This window comes from Hyperoodon ampullatus (genome assembly GCF_949752795.1).
Source record: "Hyperoodon ampullatus genome assembly, chromosome: 15".
Lineage (NCBI taxonomy): Eukaryota > Metazoa > Chordata > Mammalia > Artiodactyla > Ziphiidae > Hyperoodon > Hyperoodon ampullatus.
The window spans coordinates 81,424,302-81,445,200 of NC_136928.1; the positions used below are offsets into that span (position 1 = coordinate 81,424,302).

A 20,899-nucleotide genomic window follows, 5' to 3' on the forward strand; every position below is an offset into this window, starting at 1 on the left:
CCTGGTCTTCTCCCTGTGTCTTCCCCCTGTGCTTGTCTGTCTCTGTGTCTAAATTTCCCCTTTTTACAAGGACACCAGACATGTTGGATTAGGGTCCATCCTAATGACCTCCTTTAACTTGATTACGTCTGCAAAAACCCTATCTCCAAATAAGACCCCATTCTGAGGTACTGGGGCTTAGGGTTTTAATGTATGAATTTGCGGGGTGGCCGGGGGCACAATTTAAGCCCTAACAGACAGCATCTTCCAGGGAGCCATGCTCTTCATGGGAGGCCCAAGCCCACACCCAGTGCTGGGGAGTGAATCGTAATCAGCTTATGTCAACCACAGAGGCCCTACTCTCCCTCCCAGGGATGAAGAAGGCAAGAGGATATGGTATGTTCCACCCAATGAGACAGGAAGGGAAGCCTGCTGAGGAAAATCATCTCTTAGATAAAGAGAGACATAGAGGAAGAGATGCCCTTTCCTTTGTCTTATCTGTACCTGATGCCTAGAACTGGGGCCATCTTGGGACCACAAGGGGAGTTGGGCTCACATTCTGGGCCTGGAAATGACAAAAACGGAAAGGCCTGGGTCTCTGGTGTTGTTCTTGAGGTTCTGAGTGCATGATACTGGAGCCTCCCTTCCTTGAGACTTCTTGTCATAGGAGATGATTAATTTTCACTGTTGATTAAGCCAGCGTGTAACGTAACAGTGTGCTTACCAGACTCTTCTTGGGAAGTGTCCTCTGAGTGGGCAGGAAGATACTGACAAGCCTTTGGAAAGGGAGCTGCGCCCGTCGCTGGCTTGTTGGATCTCAGACCCGTTCCCCACGCCACCAGGCCCTGCTCTGTCTCGGGAGGAGTGGAGACGGGGGCTGACCCCTGGAAATCACGCCTGCCAGCTCTCTGGCCAATAGGTTCCAAGTGGGAGGCCCTGGCAGGAGCCTGAGGAAGGCAGAAGTGGACCTTTTCCCTCCCCCCTCTCTGCTTCGGGCGGCGTCCACAGCAGTGGCCGCTTCCCCTCGGTTCCAGCCCATCGGGTCAGCACCTCTCCCTGTGGTTCCGGCCCCCACTGGACAGCCCCCGGGTCCTCTGCAGGTGGGCCTCGCTCCCGTTTACGCCCAGCCCTGTGGGTGGTGGTGCTTCCTGCAGCGGTTAGATATTCCGTTATCTCTGTAGCTAGTTCCCTTCCTAGTTAAATTCCCTTTGCTGAACTGCCTTGCCTGCTCTGGCCTGAGCGATACAGGGCACGACCTGCCAAAGGGGAAGGTTTTGTACCTGTGTGTGGTGGCCTCCCCACCTTCTGAGATCACCAGGTCCTGTTGTCAGCAAGGGTTTGGTGGGGCTGATGGGAAGTGCAGGTCGAGGCCAGAGCTGAGTTGTCTGCTCAGTGAAGGAAAAGACACCGGGGGTCGGATGCTGCCCCCAGAACGACCCCACCCACAGACCTCGGTCCTCTCGCCAAATGAGGCTGGGCCTGTGGAGGGCTGCCTCTGTGTGTGCCCTGGTCTTCTTTTGCCCTGTGTGCCACGGGCCCCTCGCTGACTCAGCCCAGCCCCAGACAAGCCTTTCCAAGCCCAGAGCTCTCCTCCAGCTCACACCTTTGCCCTCGGGCCCCATGGTGGTACCGTGTGACCACTGTCCCAGGGACTAGGACACCGGAGCGCAAGCCCGGGCATCAGCGTCCCCTCTGGACTGTGAGCTCCTTTAGAGCAGAGGCTTCCTTTGCTCACTTCTCCCTGGTGGCTGGAGCGGCCCTGGCCTAGGACGAGGGCTCACAGGCTGTGTGAAGGGAAACAACGAGCATCCCCTTCAGATGCTCCTGCAGCCTCTCCTTGGGAGCCCAGACCCACGGCTGCCTCGTGTCCAGGGGCCCCCGCGGCTGAGTCCGGCATGATGCTGCAGGCTGTTTGGATCTCAGTTCTGACGTGGCAGGAAAGTGATGCTCACACCACTCCTGGGAAAAGCACACACCTTCCAGAAGGTCTAGGTTGTGCAAGGGCCCTCCACATGCTGTTCCCTGCCAAGGAGAGAAGTCTTGCAGGCTCCGGGGATTCCCAGAGGCGGGGCCCCACTAGGGTGGGCCCCCGGCAAAAATGGGGCAGTGGCAAAACCTAGCAGAGGTGCTGCAGCATGTTGGGTCAGATGAAGTCACCAGGAGTTGAAGAGACAGTTTTCTTTTAGCGCTGGGGAGAAGGTCAGGTTTCACTGGGCCCCCGTCAGTTCCTCACTGGTCCCCAAGAACCCAGCCCCCAGCTGCATCCAAGGGGGGGTCCTCCCTTGCCCAGCACATCACTTGCATGTAGCAGACACTCAGTATAAACATGTATTGAACGAATGAATAAACGACCAAAGGAAAATATTCCGAATCTTTTATCCCCCCAATTTTAGATAGCACATGGGGAGAAATTCCCACAAGTTAATCAGTCATGTAGCAAATACAAATCACAGATTTCTCAGGACAGCCCTAGTTTCAAGTTAACAAGGTTGAGCGACTTCTGTGTACCAGGTACTGGGCTAGACACTTATGAAGACCAGTAAATCATGGTCCTAACTTCAAAGGGAGTGGGAGTGAGGGAGGCCCAAGGTGCCCATACAGTGTGATCCATGCTGTGATGTCAGGCATGCGGGGCCTGCAGAGCAGAGTGGTCTCAGGTGGCTAATGTGGCAGGAGATGGGTGAGGCTGGGACGGTGAGCAGGGCAGACCTCGGAGGCTCCTGGGTGCTACGCTAAGGCATTTGGACTTTACCCTGTGGACCAAGGGCCACCAGCGAAGGGCTTTAAATAAACCAGTGGTCAGATCTGAAACCTGTCCTGCGGTCAGCCCACGTGTTAGGAAGGTGGCATGTCTGAAGCTGGCCTGGGCACACACTTCCTGGGACTCTGTCTTCAGTCCACTGAAAAGGCAGGCCGTGGGAAGCAAAGCGTCGCTAAAATCAATGCGCCAGGCAAGTGAGCTACTGTTTCTCAACCTCTGGACAGAGGCCGCCTCTTCTCTGCAATGTACTGTGTGGCCATTGACGTGCCGCAGGGCCTTGCTGGGCTCTCAGAGGCCCGGCCCACTTCCTGCCAGATGGCCTTTGTCCCAACAACTCCCAGGGAGCCACACCAGGGCGGAGGCCGGGTGGGGCGGTGATGCAACAGCACTTCATAATACAAACGTCCCGGGACTTCCACCGACACTGGTGTCTCCGGCTCTTCCAACAGGTACTTTTGGAGATTCTCTACTTCTCTGATGACACCTGTGTTGCTCAGAGCAAGGAGGGCCTCCACGGAAGTTCCCTGTGCCCAGGGCACATCACTTGGATATTGGCAAGGATGGTACACTTTCCGCCTCATAGGGTGGATTGGATTTTTGGAAACACCTAGAACAATTTAAGGGCAAGCCTGGAGTGTTAGTGAGTAACTAAGCTTCCAAATATTATTTTTGGTCCAGCAACCACATGTGACTAGCAGTGTCCCGTGACTAATTCCTATTTCCCTGAGTTGTGGCATCCTTGCAGGACAGGTCCTAACCTCCCAAAGTCCTCCTGTGGCTGGATGTCATGAGCCTCACTCCAGAGTCAACTCTTACTACACTTCTGGGAAGAAATTTGGTGCAGAATATATATGACCACGGACGTGTAGACAGAACACAAACCCATTTTCCAGAAAGTTCTCAATTTTTACTGGAATGTTCACTCTTCCATTACTGAGGACACGGATACATAAGTTCTTTTTCTTTTTTTTCTTTTTGCGGTACGCGGGCCTCTCACTGTTGCGGCCTCTCCCGTTGCGGAGCACAGGCTCTGGACGCGCAGGCTCAGCGGCCATGGCTCATGGGCCCAGCCGCTCCGCGGCATGTGGGATCTTCCCGGACCGGGGCACGAACCCGTGTCCCCTGCATCGGCAGGCGGACTCTCAACCACTGCGTCACCAGGGAAGCCCGGATACATAAATTCTTGCTGACCATTGTCTCTTATGTTACTTCTTCTCAGTAAAGGTGACTCCTTACATTTGTAATCATGATATACCTTTATAAGTCCTTTCGGGCAAGTAAATTAAGAAAAGATACCTTCTGCGCCAGACATGTCCTCACTTTTGGTTCAGAAAATGTGATTTGTAGATTCATACAGAGCTCTTTGTAAAAGGAGTCAGAGATTCTTAGAACGTCAGAGTGCAAGAGACGGAGTTTTCATTCAGTCCAGTCCAGCCAGAGTGCGTTTTACAGAAAGAGCTTGAGATCCAGAGAGCAGAAGTGATACCCAGGGATGAGCTAGGTGCTGAGGGTAGCTAAAAAAATTGGAGGTGGTCCCAGAACTTAGGTGGGATGACTAAGGGTACAGATCTTGTTGGCATGTCCAACGTGGTTTTAGATGTTTTTGTTCACTTCCCTAAGTTACTGCTTCTGCACCAAACACAAAAACCTCACCTCCATGTAAGGGTAACTTCTAGGTGTTGGACTTCACATAGTTTTCAAGGATCTGCTGCTTTTCTCTAAGGAAAAAAGAAAAAGTAAGGGAGAAGATAAACTCCACTGAAAATATACAGAAAGACAGGAATGCCATGCATCTGAACAAAGCCAGGTTTAGTCACTGTAGGTTTATCTTTTCAGATCCAGATTGGTAACTGGGTTTAATGACTCAGGCCTGCTGACTCCCAGACCCGAGGCCAAACTCTAAGAGTCTGTCTGCAGCCAGGAGGGCCAGTTCTCGGGGAAGCCGCACTTCCTCCTTCCCTTGCTTCTGTTTCCCCATCTGGGTCAAGATGGGTCATCTGGGCAAGGCCAGGCCTCCCCAGGGGAAAGTGCAGCACATGGGCCATTTGGGGTGGGCTAGCAGGAGAGGCAGTGTGTGGAGGTGACCACATGTGAGTAGCACATGTGAGCAGCAGAGGGACCGGTCACCTGGCTTCCTGAATCAAGAACTCGCCTCTGGGTTTCAGCTAATACTTCTAATTCTAAAATAGATCACAGAACTGATCTGAAAGAGACTCTAGATCAGGCCCGAACTCTTCCCTTGATGGCTGGAGAGAGGCTCACAGGGGGTCGAGGAGATGGTCAAGGTCACACAAGGCAAGCTGCCGGCGGGACGGGGGGCTGGCTATCCTTCCCTCCACACCGGGCTCCTACTAGGATCCCACACGCTGAGACATCCGGTTCCCTCTGCTGGGAGGAAGCCGAATAGTGGGGACAGTGTTTGCCACGCAAGGACTGGTTGATTGATGTGCCTCGGAGATCTGGGCAGTGCGGACAATGCTCCCCTCTTGGCCCCAGCTCTGGACATGGGAGACTTCCGGAGTTTGAGGAAAAATCTGCGTGTCACTGGAACAAAATGTTTCTTCTCAGAGTGGGGACAAATACCAGTGTTCACCATGGAATCGAAGCTGTCCCACGTAGTGCCTGGGATTGTAATGGTCTCTGACGGGATTGTTAATTTCATTATTAATCTCATTCCCTCCTAGGAATTAAAATTGCTGGGATGGGGATAACTCCCCCCTCCCTCTCTCTCACTGGTACCCAGTTGTTGCCCAAGGACTATGTAAAAATAAGGTTGATCAGGGTGGCCAAGAGAAAAGGGAGCTCTGCCTGTCATATCCCTTCACATATGAAGACTCGTTACTGTTTACTGCTGTCTTCCCTGTCCTTGATTCTGTGGAAGCCATGCATGGTCAGGGAGAGTTAGATACTCATTCATTCCTGCATTCATCAAACAAGTACTCACTCCTCACAAAGGAGGTTTTTGTAGCTGTAAACATCATTGGGTCTTCTAGTCCAGCCTTCTTCTGAGGCCCAGAGAAGGGAGGTACCTTAACCAAGGTCACACAGCAAGTTGGGGCCAAGGTGGGCTACAGTCTTGAGCTCTTCCAGGGTCACACCTTTTTACTCCCACCCGCAGCCCTCAGGTCGGTCACACCCTAGGGTGGGACATAATCACCTGTTAGATTTTGTCTACAAGGGAAGGAATGGTAAAAATGCAAGGGGCAAAAAGTGCCCCAAATCCCTCCCTGGGGCTGGCAGTGGGGGCGTGGGGGGTGGCCTGCACCCCGGAAAGGCCAGTTCTCCACCAGAGCCTTGCCTGCACTCCTGGGGACTCCCAATTGACGACACAGTTTTTGCCATATGTATTTCTTGAGTAGACACTGGTGGTGTGTTAGGACTCAACTCTCCCAAAGCGTGCCCATCGCAGCTGCCCTTACAGAAGTCACTGGGGAGTGCCACCCGATACAACTAAGGGCAGTGCATCGCTCGGTGGCTTGCAGACCTGTTACTTCCTACCCCTTCCCCTAATGCCCTTAGACGAGTCTTTGGCTTAGTAAGCGTGACGTGTATCTTCGCTTGTCCACTGCTGTCTGCCACCTAGTTGGAAGACACCTGGATATGTTAGACACGGTTTACAGGCGCAGTGGCTCGGGAGCTGCCCCCAGCTGTGCCGCTAACTTGCCGGGTGACATTTCTCCCTTCTGCGTCTCCGCCCGCTTCTTCGTGGGGTGGAACTGCTCCAGAATCACTTCCAGGTCCCTCCCATAGGAATGGAGACGCCGGGCAGAAGGAGCCAGAGTGTGCCAGGTGGGGTCCACGTGGCCCGCTCGCGCCCGCGATTTCCTTTCTCCGCCCGAGGGCACGAGGCATTTAATGCCAGGTGGAAGAACAGTGCTGCTTGGCGCAGGAGCTGAAATTTGGCGGCGGTCAGAGGCTGGTTTCGCAATTCTTCGGCTGCGGTTCTTGGCCCCAGGCGGAGCGCCAGGCGCAGGCGCCTGAAGGTGCGCTATTGGAGCTCAGGGCCCGCGGCGTGTGCGCCTGCGCAGGCCTGCAGCTGGCCCGGGAGGGGCGGGGGGCGCTCGGATGCGCTGACGTCGAACCGCCCGCTCCCCCCGCCCCTCCGCCCGGCTCCGGGTTGGCCGCCGCCGCGCCCCGCCCCCTCCCTGGGAGGACGCCCGGACGGAACCGATCGCGGCTGGTTTGAGCTGGTGCGTTTCCATGACGACACGCGCGGCGCTATAAGTAGCGGAGCTGCGGCGAGTCGGGCTTTGTCAGTTCCCTCAGCCTCCCTGAGCCACCACCGCCGCCGCCGCGGTCCCTCTGCCAGCGCTCCGGCGCCACCTCGGGCCGGCGGTTCTCCGCGGGAGGGAGTGAGGTGGCGGGCGGCCGGGCGGGCCGCTGACGGGGGCGGCGGGGACAGCGGCGGGGCGGCCGGCGGCCCTGCGCGCTCGGCGGCGGCCGCGGCGGCGGCGTCTGGTCTCCATGGGGTCTGCCCGCGGCGCCCGTGCGCTCTAAGGTGAGAGGGGCGCGTCCGGGCGGTTGGAAGGCCGGGGGAGCGGGGGTGACGGCCACGTGTCCCTGCGCCCGGGCCCGGCCTGAGGCCGGAGCAGCTCCCGCGCCGTGGAGCTGCGAGGACACGTGGTCGCAGAGCCGGCCGCCGGCCCCTGACCTCGGTGAGCCGCTGCGCCCCCGGCCCTGACGTCCCGGGTGAAGCCGGACCCCGGCGCGCACGGCGGCCACCCTCCCGGCTCAGGGCAGCCTGGGCTGGAACGGCCCGGGGTTCACCACCTCCGAACCACGTCAGTGAGGGTTTCTGAGCCGGAAGCTGTTGAAAAGGGTCGGTCGTTCCTTCAAACCGCTGTTTTTTTTTAAACCCATGTGGCAGTCCGGTAGCAGGTGCAGGAGAGGTAGGAAGCGAGCGGGCTCAGGTCTCCGGGCGCCCATCTCTCGCACTCACTTCTAGAAGGAGGAGACGTGCCATTCCGCCGTATTGCCCTGGAATTTCCTTTTTTTTTTTTTTTTTTTTTCATTTTAGCTTTTATTTGTGCTATGTGTACAGAGCGAATGACCCAATATAGAAACCCACTCGGGTCGCTAGAGCTGAGATGAGATAACCTTGTAGTAACAACTGATAATACTCAACCGGCTATGGCTTAGAGTTGTTTACGGGATCTTTTTTCTTGACTTGGTGAGTCAAGAAAAACCTATATTATTAAGATCCCAGTTCAGGCTTAGGCATAGGAGCCAGTCCCAAGATCTTCCCAAAAAGACCAGCTGTGTTTGAAAATGCGAAATAATGGGGGAAAGTGGGGAGTAGAACCTCTTAGAAATGTCTAGGGGGGACAAAGAATGTGTTGACTTCATTCAACCCTAAAATAGGGCGTAATTTAGTTGACTTGTAAATTTTTCAGTTGCTGTTTGAATTAGTACCAGTCTTTTCTAACGTTATCCAGTTTGCAGTAAAGCATTTCATGGCAGAGAGGTGCTATCTTGCGCTAATCCGAGTCATTTTAAGTAACTTAGCTATACAGAAAGAACACACCAAAAGGTGTTCTTGGATGAAATGTCTCTATATCAAAAGTTATTGAGATAAAGCTTTGAAAGATACAAGAAAGCAAAATACTTAGTAGGGGTGTATTTCAGAGAAACAAAAACGTCCTAAGCTTAAGCCTGAATATTGCCTTAAAAATGTTTAACGAGACTCTAAATAGCCCAATCTGTCACCGGTGAGCATATTTAAATGTTATTATATAGACAAAATGGGTTTGCTGGCAGTCTCTTCCCTTCCCCTACGCGCGTAGGAGGTTGACAGTGCCAGCAAGTCACATTAGATCAAGTCTTGCAAGTTCTGCCGTGCATGGGTTTGGATTTATGGCAGGCCCGTTCCCCTGGGCCTCTCATAGTGTCCCATGCCAGAGCAAACTGGCCCAGAACCATTGCCTGGCCTCTGCCCGTAGGCTGCAGGCACTGAAGCGGGTTGTACAGTGGAAAAGAAGCCCTCCCTGGCAGAAATTAAATAGGTTGAAATCAGTAATTTTAAGACAACTGTCATTGACCAATGTCGCATTTCATGAAGGCCAAGGACAGTGGCTCTGATTGTTAAATGAGCTTTATTTTTGCTTATTCATAAATGATTGTTGGCTTATTTTTGTTATCCATAGTTAGTCAAAACTTATTCCCAGGTGATGATCATTCATAGCTAAGCAAGTATCAGAGTGCCTGTAAGGACAGTTGAGGTTCCCAGAGTTGCTAATTTAGTAGGCAGTGCTGGTTTAAGAATACTGATTGCTGACCAGCTACAGCAACTGTAATACATTATGTTGATTTGAAGATCGCAGTTTTGAAAAACACATGCCTAGCATGAAAATTAGCTCATAAAATGCTCAGGAAACTTAAGAGCTCTCAGTCGATTGAGAGCAGTGATGCCTGTTAGTCACTATAAGTTGTTCTGTATAAGACTTAGGAAATAGCCAGATGTTTATACGGCAACTTTGAAAAATTGCTGTCATGCTATTTTAAGCTTCTAAAGAGAAACAGACCCGAAATGAAGTAAGCTAACTGTCATGAGACTTTTTCCCTATCGGTGAACTAAGTGCAGGAAAGCTTCTGAAACCTGCATTCAGCAGTTTTTAGCAGGGATGTTTGAAATGCTTTTTTTGAGGTGGACAGTACTATATATGGAAGTTCAGTGTGAAAAAAATCTAGTGTTGAATCTGTGGTGTCCTCATTCCATTGAGGTTTATGGAATCACGTGACCTAAACCTAGGCATAATGGGGGTTCCCAAACCCAGTGAGTGAGGTATCTGTGGAGGGTGCTTGAGTAGTCCTGCTTCTTGTGTGTGCTGTCAGTAACTGATCTTCCAATTTAATGTGTTCCGAAGGTGGACAGCAGATTGTGCGTTTGTCAGGACATTTTCACTGCTGCAGCAAGGGCACGCACATCTTTCAGTGGGACTTGGAATTCCTAGAGAATTGCCTTTGTGAAAAGCTGGCATAATTTCTTTAAATTTCATCTCTTAGTTTCCCTTGTAAGTATTCATGGTTGTTGCAGGTTTATCTTATTAGGAGTTACTAAGTATTGCTAAGACTTCTGAGTAAATGGTCTGCCCTGTTTGCAGTTTGTTGTTTCAGAAAGATATCAAGGAACCATGAACAACTTTAGTAATGAAGAGTTTGACTGCCATTTCTTGGATGAAGGCTTTACCGCCAAGGACATTCTGGACCAAAAAATTAATGAAGTTTCTTCTTCTGTAAGTGTATGTTAAGTCCTTGCTGGGAGTGCAGCTTTGAGAATGTTGGGTTGGATGGGAAGCTTCAGTGGGGTCTTGCGGAAATGGAAATGTCGTATTAGGGAATTTAGAATTTAATTGGCTATGGATCGTCCAATAACAATGATATTCATGCCAGGGATTGACTAAATAGAGTAGGATTCATGAGAATAACGGGCAAGGGAAGGGAAGGCTGCGTGTTGGACGCATTGTTAGGCCGCTGATGGGTTTCCTGTAACCACTCTTATACAGGACGATAAGGATGCCTTCTATGTTGCGGACCTGGGAGACATCCTAAAGAAACATCTGAGATGGTTTAAAGCTCTTCCTCGGGTCACCCCCTTTTATGCAGTCAAATGCAATGATAGCAGAACCATAGTGAAGACCCTAGCTGCCATAGGGACAGGATTTGACTGTGCCAGCAAGGTGAGCAAAAGCAGCAGAACTCACATGATCGTAATGGCCTCGGTGTTCCCAACAGGGCAGACCAAAATTGCGTTGCTTGGGCAGGAGATGCTAATGAATTGAGTGGGGATGGTGACAGCTTCCCATGTTTTTCTGTTTCTTCCACGTATTAGCTACATGTATTGTAACACCTCTTCTTTTTCAGACTGAAATCCAATTGGTGCAGAGTCTCGGGGTGCCTCCAGAGAGGATTATCTATGCAAATCCTTGTAAACAAGTGTCTCAGATTAAATACGCTGCCAATAATGGAGTCCAGATGATGACTTTTGATAGTGAAGTTGAGTTGATGAAAGTTGCCAGGGCACATCCAAAGGCCAAGTGAGTTACTCCTCCATTTGAGGGCAGGGTCAGATGTGGCATCTGTATAATAATGGCAGACAAACTCAAATTTCCAGTTGTTAGATTTCCATACTTTAGTAAATTATCTGTGTACTGGGTCAGAGACAAAGTAGAAAAAAGCTTAAACCCTCTTGATTAATAAAACCAAATTAGACTTAAACCACAGGGTATCAGAGCCCAGGAGTCTCTGTCTTAACCATGGCTGTAGGTGATCTTCTGTTATGGGAAACTTGATACACTTTTCTTGCTTCTAGGTTGGTTTTGCGGATTGCCACTGATGATTCCAAAGCAGTCTGTCGCCTCAGTGTCAAATTTGGTGCCACACTCAAAACCAGCAGGCTTCTTTTGGAACGGGCAAAAGAGCTGGATATTGATGTCATTGGTGTCAGGTGAGATCTTGGTGATGGCAGAGGTAGAGATTAAGATTAGACAATGCAAGTTTTATCGGTTTTCTCCCACTATGAATAGTTATTTCCAGAAATAGTAAGAAATAGCATATTCTACTTTTTTTGCCCCAGCTTCCATGTGGGAAGTGGTTGTACTGATCCGGAGACCTTCGTGCAGGCCATCTCTGATGCCCGCTGTGTCTTTGACATGGGAGTGAGTATACGTGAACCCCAAGCGGGGGGGGCAAGGATGACAGTGATAACTAGTCCCAGTTCCAGAATTGACCTTTTGTAGAAGTCATCTTATATTACAGGCATTTAACCCTATCTGCTGCGTGCGTTTTTCATGACTTGTTATGAATCTGGCTACTTGATTGACTTAATTTGATTGAATTAACTTTCTTGACTCTAGGCTGAGGTTGGTTTCAACATGTGTCTGCTTGATATTGGTGGTGGCTTTCCCGGATCTGAGGATGTAAAGCTTAAATTTGAAGAGGTAATTTATAACAAAACTATAATCTGTAGCTCTTAGCAAGTTCTTTTTTGGAATATTTCAAAACCTACTAGTTTTAACAGATAGTAAAGGGACTATACACACATGAAAATAAATGTCTTGGTGTGGTATTTTGAATGACTTCTGTGCTATTTAAAATGGTACTTAAGGGACTTCCCTGGTGGCACAGTGGATAAGACTCCGAGCTCCCAATGCAGGGGGACCGGGTTTGATCCCTGGTCAAGGAACTAGAAGAAGTTAGGCCATTATATGCTACTCATTTATAAAATAAATCCGTATTCTTTTTTGTGAAAATTATATGAATAGGCAGAATAGAAAGTTTTGTTCTGTTGGCATGTATTTGCTGGATAAAAACATTTAGGCACTTTGTAAGTGGTAATAAATTTGTATCATTGTTTAATAAAATCATACCCATAACATCTTAAAGAGGGTAGAAAGGGTGTCTGGAGGGGAATCAAAATGAAACCACAGGGATGTACAGGCTGGTCTTCAGGGAGATGTTTATCTTGTGCTGCTGTTTGAGGGTAAACCTCTCTGCTGATGGCCGCTCTCAGGGTTTTTGGTGTGTCATGTCACAAAGTGCTGGTCCGTGTGAGTTCCCCTTGATGACCAACTGCTCTTTTCTGTCTCACTCTGGTAGATCACCAGTGTAATCAACCCGGCGTTGGACAAGTATTTTCCATCAGACTCTGGAGTTAGAATCATAGCTGAGCCAGGCAGATACTATGTTGCATCAGCTTTCACGCTAGCAGTTAATATCATTGCCAAAAAACGCGTATTAAAGGAACAGACAGGCTCTGATGGTACGTACAAAGGATGAATCATCGCATGTATAACAAAGTTGGTACATAAAGTGGTAATTGAGACTAATTCTGCTTTTCTAGATGAAGATGAGTCAAATGAACAGACATTTATGTATTACGTGAACGATGGAGTATATGGATCATTCAACTGCATCCTCTACGACCATGCGCACGTGAAGCCTCTTCTGCAGAAGGTACCTTGTGAACATGCTGTATACAGCAGTTAAGATGATTGGTCAGGGGCTCCCCTGGTGGTGCAGTGGTTGAGAGCCCGCCTGCCGATTCAGGGGACACGGGTTCGTGCCCTGGTCCGGGAAGATCCCACATGCCGTGGAGCGGCTGGGCCCGTGAGCCGTGGCCGCTGAGCCTGCGTGTCCAGAGCCTGTGCTCCGCAACGGGAGAGGCCACAGCGGTGAGAGGCCCGCGTACCGCTAAAAAAAAAAAAAAAAAAAAAAAAAGATGATTGGTCAGAACAAGTGTAAGCAGGTGTGTTTTTCTCTCTCTCTCAAATGTAGAGACCCAAACCAGATGAGAAGTATTATTCATCCAGCATCTGGGGGCCGACCTGTGATGGCCTGGATCGCATTGTTGAGCGCTGTGACTTGCCCGAGATGCATGTGGGCGATTGGATGCTCTTTGAAAACATGGGTGCTTACACTGTCGCTGCTGCTTCTACTTTCAATGGATTCCAGAGACCAGCCATCTACTATGTGATGTCAGGGCCAACATGGTTAGTGACAACAGTGTGTGTGTTTGTGTTTCCTATAAGAAAATAGAAGCTTCCAGGATTTATTATGCTTGCTCTTGTTGAATAAGGAATTGCTTTACTTAGGATTAAATAGTAACGTTTGTTTTAATTGTTTTTCTCTCCATATTAATGTATGCTTTAGAAATTTTGGAAAATACAATGGAAGGAAAATCCCTTCCACAATAGTGATCTGTATTTTCAGATTTCTAAGGCATAATCATTTCAGAAAAGATTGATCAGGATATTTCTGTGCAACTAGAATATTTTAATTAGTGTCTGTGACTTGTGCTTTCCTTGTTACCATAAAGATGGTTCTGAAGAAATGCTTGCTGTAGAGCTATGTTGAATTGCTTCCTGATGACATAGTAACCAAGGACATAAATAGGCTCATGAATAAGTTATTCTCAGTTTCTCGGTGTGGAATTGCTCAGTGAGGGGTGACTCAGGGCTTCTGAACGTGCCACTTCTGTCTCTTGCAGGCAACTGACGCAGCAAATCCAGAGCCACGACTTGGCACCCGGAGCGGAGGAGCAGGACGTCGGCGCTCTGCCTGTGTCCTGCGCCTGGGAGAGTGGGATGGAGCGGCGCCCGGCCGCCTGCGCTTCAGCTCGCGTCAATGTGTAGATGCCATTCCTGTAGCTGGTAACTGCGAGGTTAGCTTGATGTAAGGGTTGGGGGGGACCACTTAACTTAATTACTGCTAGTTTTGAGATGTCTATGTGAATAGGGCTGGCACAGACGCAGCAACGTGGAAGACTAGGCGATGGGGTCACACTTATCTGTGTTCCTATGGAAACTATTTGAATATTTGTTTTATATGGATTTTTATTCACTTTTCAAACATGCTACTAAAGCATGCCCCTCAACTGCTGAGCAAGCATTTGTAGCTTGTGCATTGGCAGAATGGGCCAGAAGCTTAGTGTTGTGACCTGTTTTAAAGTAAAGTATCTTGAAATAATTAGGCATTGGGAAATTTTTACAGCGTGTCCATTCCAAATGGCTCACCTTGGGCTTCCCTGGTGGCGCAGTGGTTGAGAGCCCGCCTGCCGATGCAGGGGACACGGGTTCGTGTCCCGGTCCGGGAAGATCCCACATGCCGCGGAGCGGCTGGGCCTGTGAGCCATGGCCGCTGAGCCTGCGCGTCCGGAGCCTGTGCTCCGCAACGGGAGAGGCCGCAACAGTGAGAGGCCCGCGTACCACAAAAAAACCAACCAACCGACCAACCAAACAAACAAACAAAAAAACAAATGGCTCACCTTGAGTGTGGTTTACAGGTGGGGAATTGATGTTTTTTCCCAGAGGCTGAGAAAATTGCCCCCGAGGACTAAGGAGTTGACAGGTTTTTAACATTTTGAAGATCCATGGAATGGCTTTTTCCTGTTCTGACATTTTTATTTCAAGTCCTGTAGGAAGTTTGCTGTGGATTCTCAGAATAGTGAGTGGGTCTAGCCCCATGTGCGGTGGAAGGAAAAGGAGGGGCGAGACAGTGGGCAGTCTCTGCTGTTAACAGCACAGTCCACCCTGGACGCGACTGAGCTTGGAGTGCCCAGGGCCCCTTGTTAACTAGCCAGCCTGCGGCGAGCAGGGCCGGTGCCCAGGCCCTCTGAACCCTGCCTCCAGAGGCTAGACACAGGCCCTCCCCATCTTGACTTCACCAGTTGCATAGTCACAACTAGTTAGGAATGTAGCACAGCTTTTGGCAGTTGTTACACGTGTTATAGATCTTTACCTTCCGACCTTGGCCTTTTATATTCTCTTACTCAACTTGTACCCCCAGTCCTCAGAAAAGGTTGGCAGGCTCTCATACTAAATTTCCAAAATGGGAATTGTGAATTCCTGCTGTAGCACAGGGAGGAGGGAGGAAAGGAAGGCCATGTAAAAGCCAGGTGTCCCCTTAGTAACTGCCACTTGTCTGCACCAGACACTGCAGACGGCACTGAGTGTCTCACCAGCTTCGTTAGAGGGCCACAGGGAGACAGCATGTGGTTCAGACGGGAACGCCGCAGCTTCCTGCATCTCAGGGACTAAATTCAGCGCTTCTGCTGATGCCGTTAGTACCTTTACCAAGGAGTTGAGGGGAGTGACTTGTGTTTCTTAAAAGCCACCTTCCCCCAAGACCTCAGTTCCACCTGGACACAGCACATTGCTGTGATCGCTGACGTCACATCTCGGCTGCTTAGCTGGACCCCTGAATAAGACTTCTCAGCAGCCACAGAGAAAATAGGTCTGACTGGAGTCTGGGCAGAATAGAGGAAAGAACACTTACGTGGACTGTCTGTCCGACTCCTGTGAGCACATCCTTTTCTGGGTCCGCAGTCTGCCCGCTGCTAATGTTCAAAATAAAGGAATTGGTGTTCTGTATGGATTAAGTGCCAAGAAATGCAAGCTAGATGCCATGCCTAAGATTTTGGGAAATTAGATCTACCTTCAGAAGAAAGGAGTAACAAGATGCCCTAGTGACAGCACTGAGCTTGGATTGAAAAGAGGAGAGGTTTTCCACTCAAAACGTATTCTGCAGTACTGAGGGCTTGGGGACTGCTCTTCTCTCAGCCTGTTAGGTAAAAGTGCAGTCCAACCAGCTGGCCAGTGCTGGTGGGGACGGAAGTAGCCCCAGGTAGTCCCATGGCGCCCATACAACAGCCTCTGAACCTGGCTCCTGACAGCTTGGTGAAGCCACTTGTGAGCCCTGGAGCCTGTATGGTGACACGGCCTGGGCTGGGCCAAATGACCTCCCGTGGCCCCTACACCTGGGCGTGGGCAAGTTTGGCAAAAGGATGGAGATCTCAGACGGCTGGGTGTGTGTCGGTCAACACTGTCCTCCAGGACCGTCAAGTTCTAGCTTGCAGTGTGCACTTACCTGTGTCCATTACAGATGGTACTGTCTGGTCATTCATAGAAATGACATTTCTAGACCTTGATTTGAAGTGAATATAATTCTGGCCTCCACCAAGGCTGTGGGTGACTCTTCCTCCTGAGGGTGTTGGAGTCTCCACGCAGGGCCCCGTGGGAGGGGCTACTGGCCCAAGGTAAAGGAAGTGGTTTCCAAGCCTGGCAGGCCCTGCATTTGAATCACTTAGGGAGCATCTGAAAATGCAGATTGCCGGGTCCACCCCAGGACTGGGGACAGGGAGTGTGGGGCAGCGGGTAACCACCTGGGCAAAGTAAGATGTCACTCATGCTCCTTACACCACAGTAAATCCCAGATGAAAATTTTCATGTGACAGGTTAGGCCACAAATCTATTAGAAGAAAACATTTGAAGTCAAAAATTCAAGGGGCAAAGGGAAAACTAATACACATGGAAGGGGCCAATTTTCTTCCTGTTCAAAGAGCTCCAATAAATCCGTAAAAAAGAAGCAATTCAATAGAAAGTGGGCAAGCCACGAACTTAGGTTCACAGAAAAGAAAAAACTTTGGACTTCAACAAACTTTAAAACTCAAGTGCATATTAAAACTATGAGAATCTATCACCTGTCAGTTTGACGAAGGTAGAAGGGTGCACTGGCTTGCTGGGTAAGCAGGCTGGCTCACCCAAGGCAGATGGGAAAGTGAGAATAAGAATAATCTGGAGGGAATTTGGTAATACCAAAAATAATCCACGTTATCTTTGCCCCAACAAATCTACTTGTAAGAATTTTCTGACAAGTTGGCTTTCGAGGCCTTTCATTGTGACAGTGTCTGTACAGTACATATTATATTAGAAACAACCGTATGTTCATCAAGAGGGTACTTGCTGATGAGACAATCACTGGAGCACACGGCTGCTTCAAGACACAGAGCCCTGCAGGAGCTGGTGGGGGACGATCGCCAAGCTGGAGAACGGGGCTGAGGAGCACCGTGCAGTGAGCTATTCCCTGTGTAAAAGGCAAGCCAAGCTTGGAGTGCACGCGCATACCTGCACGCGCGGAAATTTCTGAAAGAACTGATAAACGCAGCAGGAGGATGGAGGCCTGAGGAGGGGAGTGGAGACTGACTTCATACGCACTTTTACACGTGTCTGTTGATGACCTTAAAGGAATCAAATGAAATATGCCTCCTGGGTGAGGAAAGAGAGGCCCAGAGAAAAAGTACTCAGTCGTGTAACTCCCACGCGCACGAGTGGCTGAACCGGGGCCAGCTGGCTGGGCCGGGGACAGGGCGGCGTTGGCCAGGGCCGCTCTGCAGGGCTGGCTCGTGCCCACCCAGCTCCCGAGGCTACCGGAAGCGGCCAAGTCATCGGGGGCCGAGTACTCACCCCCCACCTCTGCCCCGCAACCCCGTCACCGCCCGGGCGGGGCCGTCTGCCCTGTCAGGGTGCAGTCACCCGGGGACGGGGTCAGAGTCTGAGCCAGGGCCAGGCCTCTGTCCACGCCTTCCACAGCCCTCTCTAGCCTCCTGGCTGACCAGCCTTCATGCTGCCTCGCAGGCGGCCCACTGGCCCACGCAGGCGTCACTCAGCCTGTCTTCTGTAGCCATGTGCTCCCCACGGCCCACGGTGACCCCTACGATGGTCACCTTGCATCTCTGTGCAGACTCCATCCTTGTTAGGTTTTCCCGGTTTACTCTACCTGCCAGCTGGTCAGGCTGTATTTTATGTGGCAACCCTATCAACCAGGCTTCCGAGTCCCGGGTACCAGGAGCCCAGCCTCAGCTTCTTTGTGCTGTGTGGCCCACGGAAAATCAGGTGCTCCCCCGGGCCTCAGGCTCCTCATCTGCCACATGGGACAGAGACAGAAAGCTCCTGTATGAAGCTGGCCGGAGAGGCTCCGAAACCAGGCTGGGGGATCCGCGCTCCCAGGCCCGGACGGCCCTCCCGGCTACGGCCACCAGGGGGCAGCAGCACCTCGCTCTTGAGACTCCTCGGCCCGTCTGGCGCTGCGACCAAGTGGGCAGGTCCTTCAGTCCCTCAGCAAAAGATGGCAGAGGCGTGACTGTGACAGGAGGGCTGTGGGGATTGGAGCGTGGCCTGGCTCAGGGGGAGATCCAAGGGCAGCCACACCTGGGCAGCTAGGCTTTGAGGCTCCAGACAGCTCGTCCTGGACCAGGCTGACCCCGCGAAAATCTTCCCGAGCCCCACAGGCGAAGACTCCCCCAGCCCAGCCCTCACCCCCTGCCTCGCACGCAGGGAACAGCTGGGGGTCCCCACGGCCTGCCTGTCCGGAGTGGGTGACGCCCCCAGCCTGGGCTCCGGAAGTACCCACACCACACTTGGTGACCTGGCCGGCCACCCCCAGGCGCCCCCTGGACACACCGCTCGTGCCCGTGCCCCGCCCGGGCCGTGCGGCCAGGCTCACCCCCCGCGCCCCGCTGAAGCGTGGGTGGCGTGGGAAGCAGGGGGCACTGCCCTCACACCCCACCCACTGACCAGCCCTTGAGACCTAAGTCCAGGTCCTGCTTATCCCCACACATCGGTACCCGAGCACCTAAGGCTGCTGGTGTTGCGCCTCCCCATCTTCGCCTGGCCCGGGGCCATACTCTTCCCGCAGCGGGGCCGCCCCACCCTGGGCGCCTGGCCCCAGCCCCGGCTCTGGCGCCCCCTTCTGGAGGAGCCAGGAACCATGTGCAGCCCTCGCTCTGAGCGGGAGGGGCAGGGGGCAGATCCTGGCCCACGGGCGCCCTTGCCTCCCCCAAGCCTCTGCAGCCGGCCCCCCTGCCAGCTGGCCTGCGAGATCGAGGTCAGCACCCTTGGCTCTCTGGGCCCCTGCCTTATGTGCCCAGGGTCACGTGGCTTGTCAGTGGCCAGGCTGAGACTTGTACCTCTGCCTCTGTGTCTGAGGCCCACTGGGTGCAGGTCCAGGCTGTGGGGGGGACCCCACGCTGACTCTTCGTTTGTTCACTCACTCATTCTGAGCCTCTAATTTTTTTTTGCCCCTCTTGTTTTTGGCCATGCCACGCGGCTTGCGGGATTCTCAGTTCCCTGACCAGGGATCGAACCCGTGCCGTGGCAGTGAAAGCCTGGAATCCTAGCCACTAGGCCACCAGGGAACTCCCTAATTCTAAGCCTGGCCTGTACCGGCTCTGGGTAGGGGAAGGGGGAAGGCGACCAGAAGGACGTGAATTACGAGGTCAATATAAGGGAAGCCAGGCTATGGACAAGGGGGACACGGGGGCCGTGGGGAGTACCTGGGGAGGGTGGGGGTGGCTTGCTGGAGGAAGGGACGTCTGCATGGCGTCTTGGGAAATGCAGGTGTGTGGGCGTGCATGAAGGTCACGGCGGCCCTTTCAGCCCAAGCTGGGGACAGGAGTGGGGGGGTTGCCCGGCTGTGAAAGCCGGCTGGGCCAGCTGAGAGCCAGGGCCGGGGGCTCGGGCCCCGCTCCCACCCACCTGGAAGGAGCTGCAGGGCTGCCACCCAACGCAGCCTCGCACACATCCCCAGAAGACACTCACCTGCTGATACGGGCCCAGGCCAGACGCGCCAGGAGTCTGGTGCCGAGTCTCTGCACGGTGGTGCCTGAGTGTGCGTCTATGACACTGCCTTGTAGGGTAGACACACACCCCAAACTAGACGCCTGAGTCCCACCAAGGCCTGTCGGCAGAGACCACACCACCTGCCCTTCTACACACACACGCGCGCGCACACACACACACACGGTGAAAGGGGCACTGTCTTGGGGGTAAGATAATCTGACTAGTTCTGATTCTGCCACTGAGCTCCTGGGACCTGAGGGGCACGGCCGGTTGCTAGCCGAGTCCGGGACGGGCCTGTGGGTCGGCCCTGCCCTTCCCTGGGCCGGTTTCCTCATCGCCTACGACTCCCTAAGGCACCACCCTGACCCCCAGATCCACATCTTCCACGTTCGGGTGGAAGCACTTGGGATGGTTATTTTAGGTCAACTTGCCTGGGTCGTGGGTGTCCTGACGGTTAAACATTATTCTGGGTGTGTCTGTGAGGGCGTTTCTGGGGAGATGAACATTTGGCTTGCCCCTCCCGCCCCCGGCAATGCGAGCAGCCTCATCCAGAGGGTTGACTAGACAAAAGGCTGAACCGAGCAGGGAGATTTCGTCCTCTGCCTGCCGGTCTTGGGCTGGGATGTCGGTCTCCTGCCTTCAGATCCAGACTGGAACTAATGCCATCGGCTCTCCTGGGTCTCCAGCTGGTAGATCGTGTGTTCATTCAGCCTCCATAATCTCATGAGCCAATTCCTTGCAATGAATCTTTCTCTCTTTCTCCCCCGCCCCACCCCAGTATACATGTGTGCATACAGAGGGAGACACCCCCTTGGCTCTGTTTCTGGGGCGAACCCTGCTACATCTGTGCCTGATTCCTGGGCAGTGTCCCCTGTTAGTAGTGCTGCAGCACTCGCCGCCTCCCCTCAACAGGCAACAAGCACTATTTAGCCTTGGCCAGTTCTCCTTACATTTTGTAAAATACAAGCCTCTCTCCGGGAGGGGAGATTCCTCCAGGCCACGCGGAGTTGGCAAGGCACCATCCTGCTTCTCTGTAGCAAGCTGGGTCCACCCCCGGGTCACCTGGCCTCCCCCTCCCACCCCTCCTCCCCCTGGCGCCGCCCATGAAGGTCCAGCCTCGGGCAGTGCCACTGGCTGGAAAGTCACTTGCAGGAGGGCTCACCGTTTCTATTCAGAGGCCTGGAATGGTAAAAGGTATTAAGATTACTAAAATCAGCAAAACAGCCAGGGTCCCTGACAGCCCGCTGTGGGTCAGGCTCCGGGCTAC

At 52.4% G+C, this 20,899-nt stretch overlaps 1 protein-coding gene across 3 annotated transcripts; it reads left to right on the forward strand.

Moving 5' to 3' along the window:
• Positions 1-9,870: 9,870 nt before the first annotated feature.
• On the forward strand, positions 9,871-14,197 carry ODC1 (ornithine decarboxylase 1; the record flags this gene model as incomplete). Of its 3 annotated transcripts, none has more annotated exons than XM_079721426.1 (10): positions 9,871-9,972; positions 10,243-10,416; positions 10,601-10,773; positions 11,049-11,183; positions 11,313-11,394; positions 11,593-11,676; positions 12,335-12,497; positions 12,579-12,691; positions 13,013-13,242; positions 13,725-14,197. In XM_079721426.1, the coding sequence occupies 10 exons, from the start codon at positions 9,871-9,873 to the stop codon at positions 13,867-13,869; spliced, it is 1,401 nt and encodes a 466-aa protein (XP_079577552.1). In that variant the 3' UTR covers positions 13,870-14,197. The 3 variants fall into 3 exon arrangements, with proteins under 3 accessions (XP_079577552.1, XP_079577553.1, XP_079577551.1); XM_079721427.1 differs by having other exon boundaries at positions 13,013-13,240; positions 13,738-14,197; XM_079721425.1 differs by having other exon boundaries at positions 13,013-13,227.
• Positions 14,198-20,899: the final 6,702 nt, after the last annotated feature.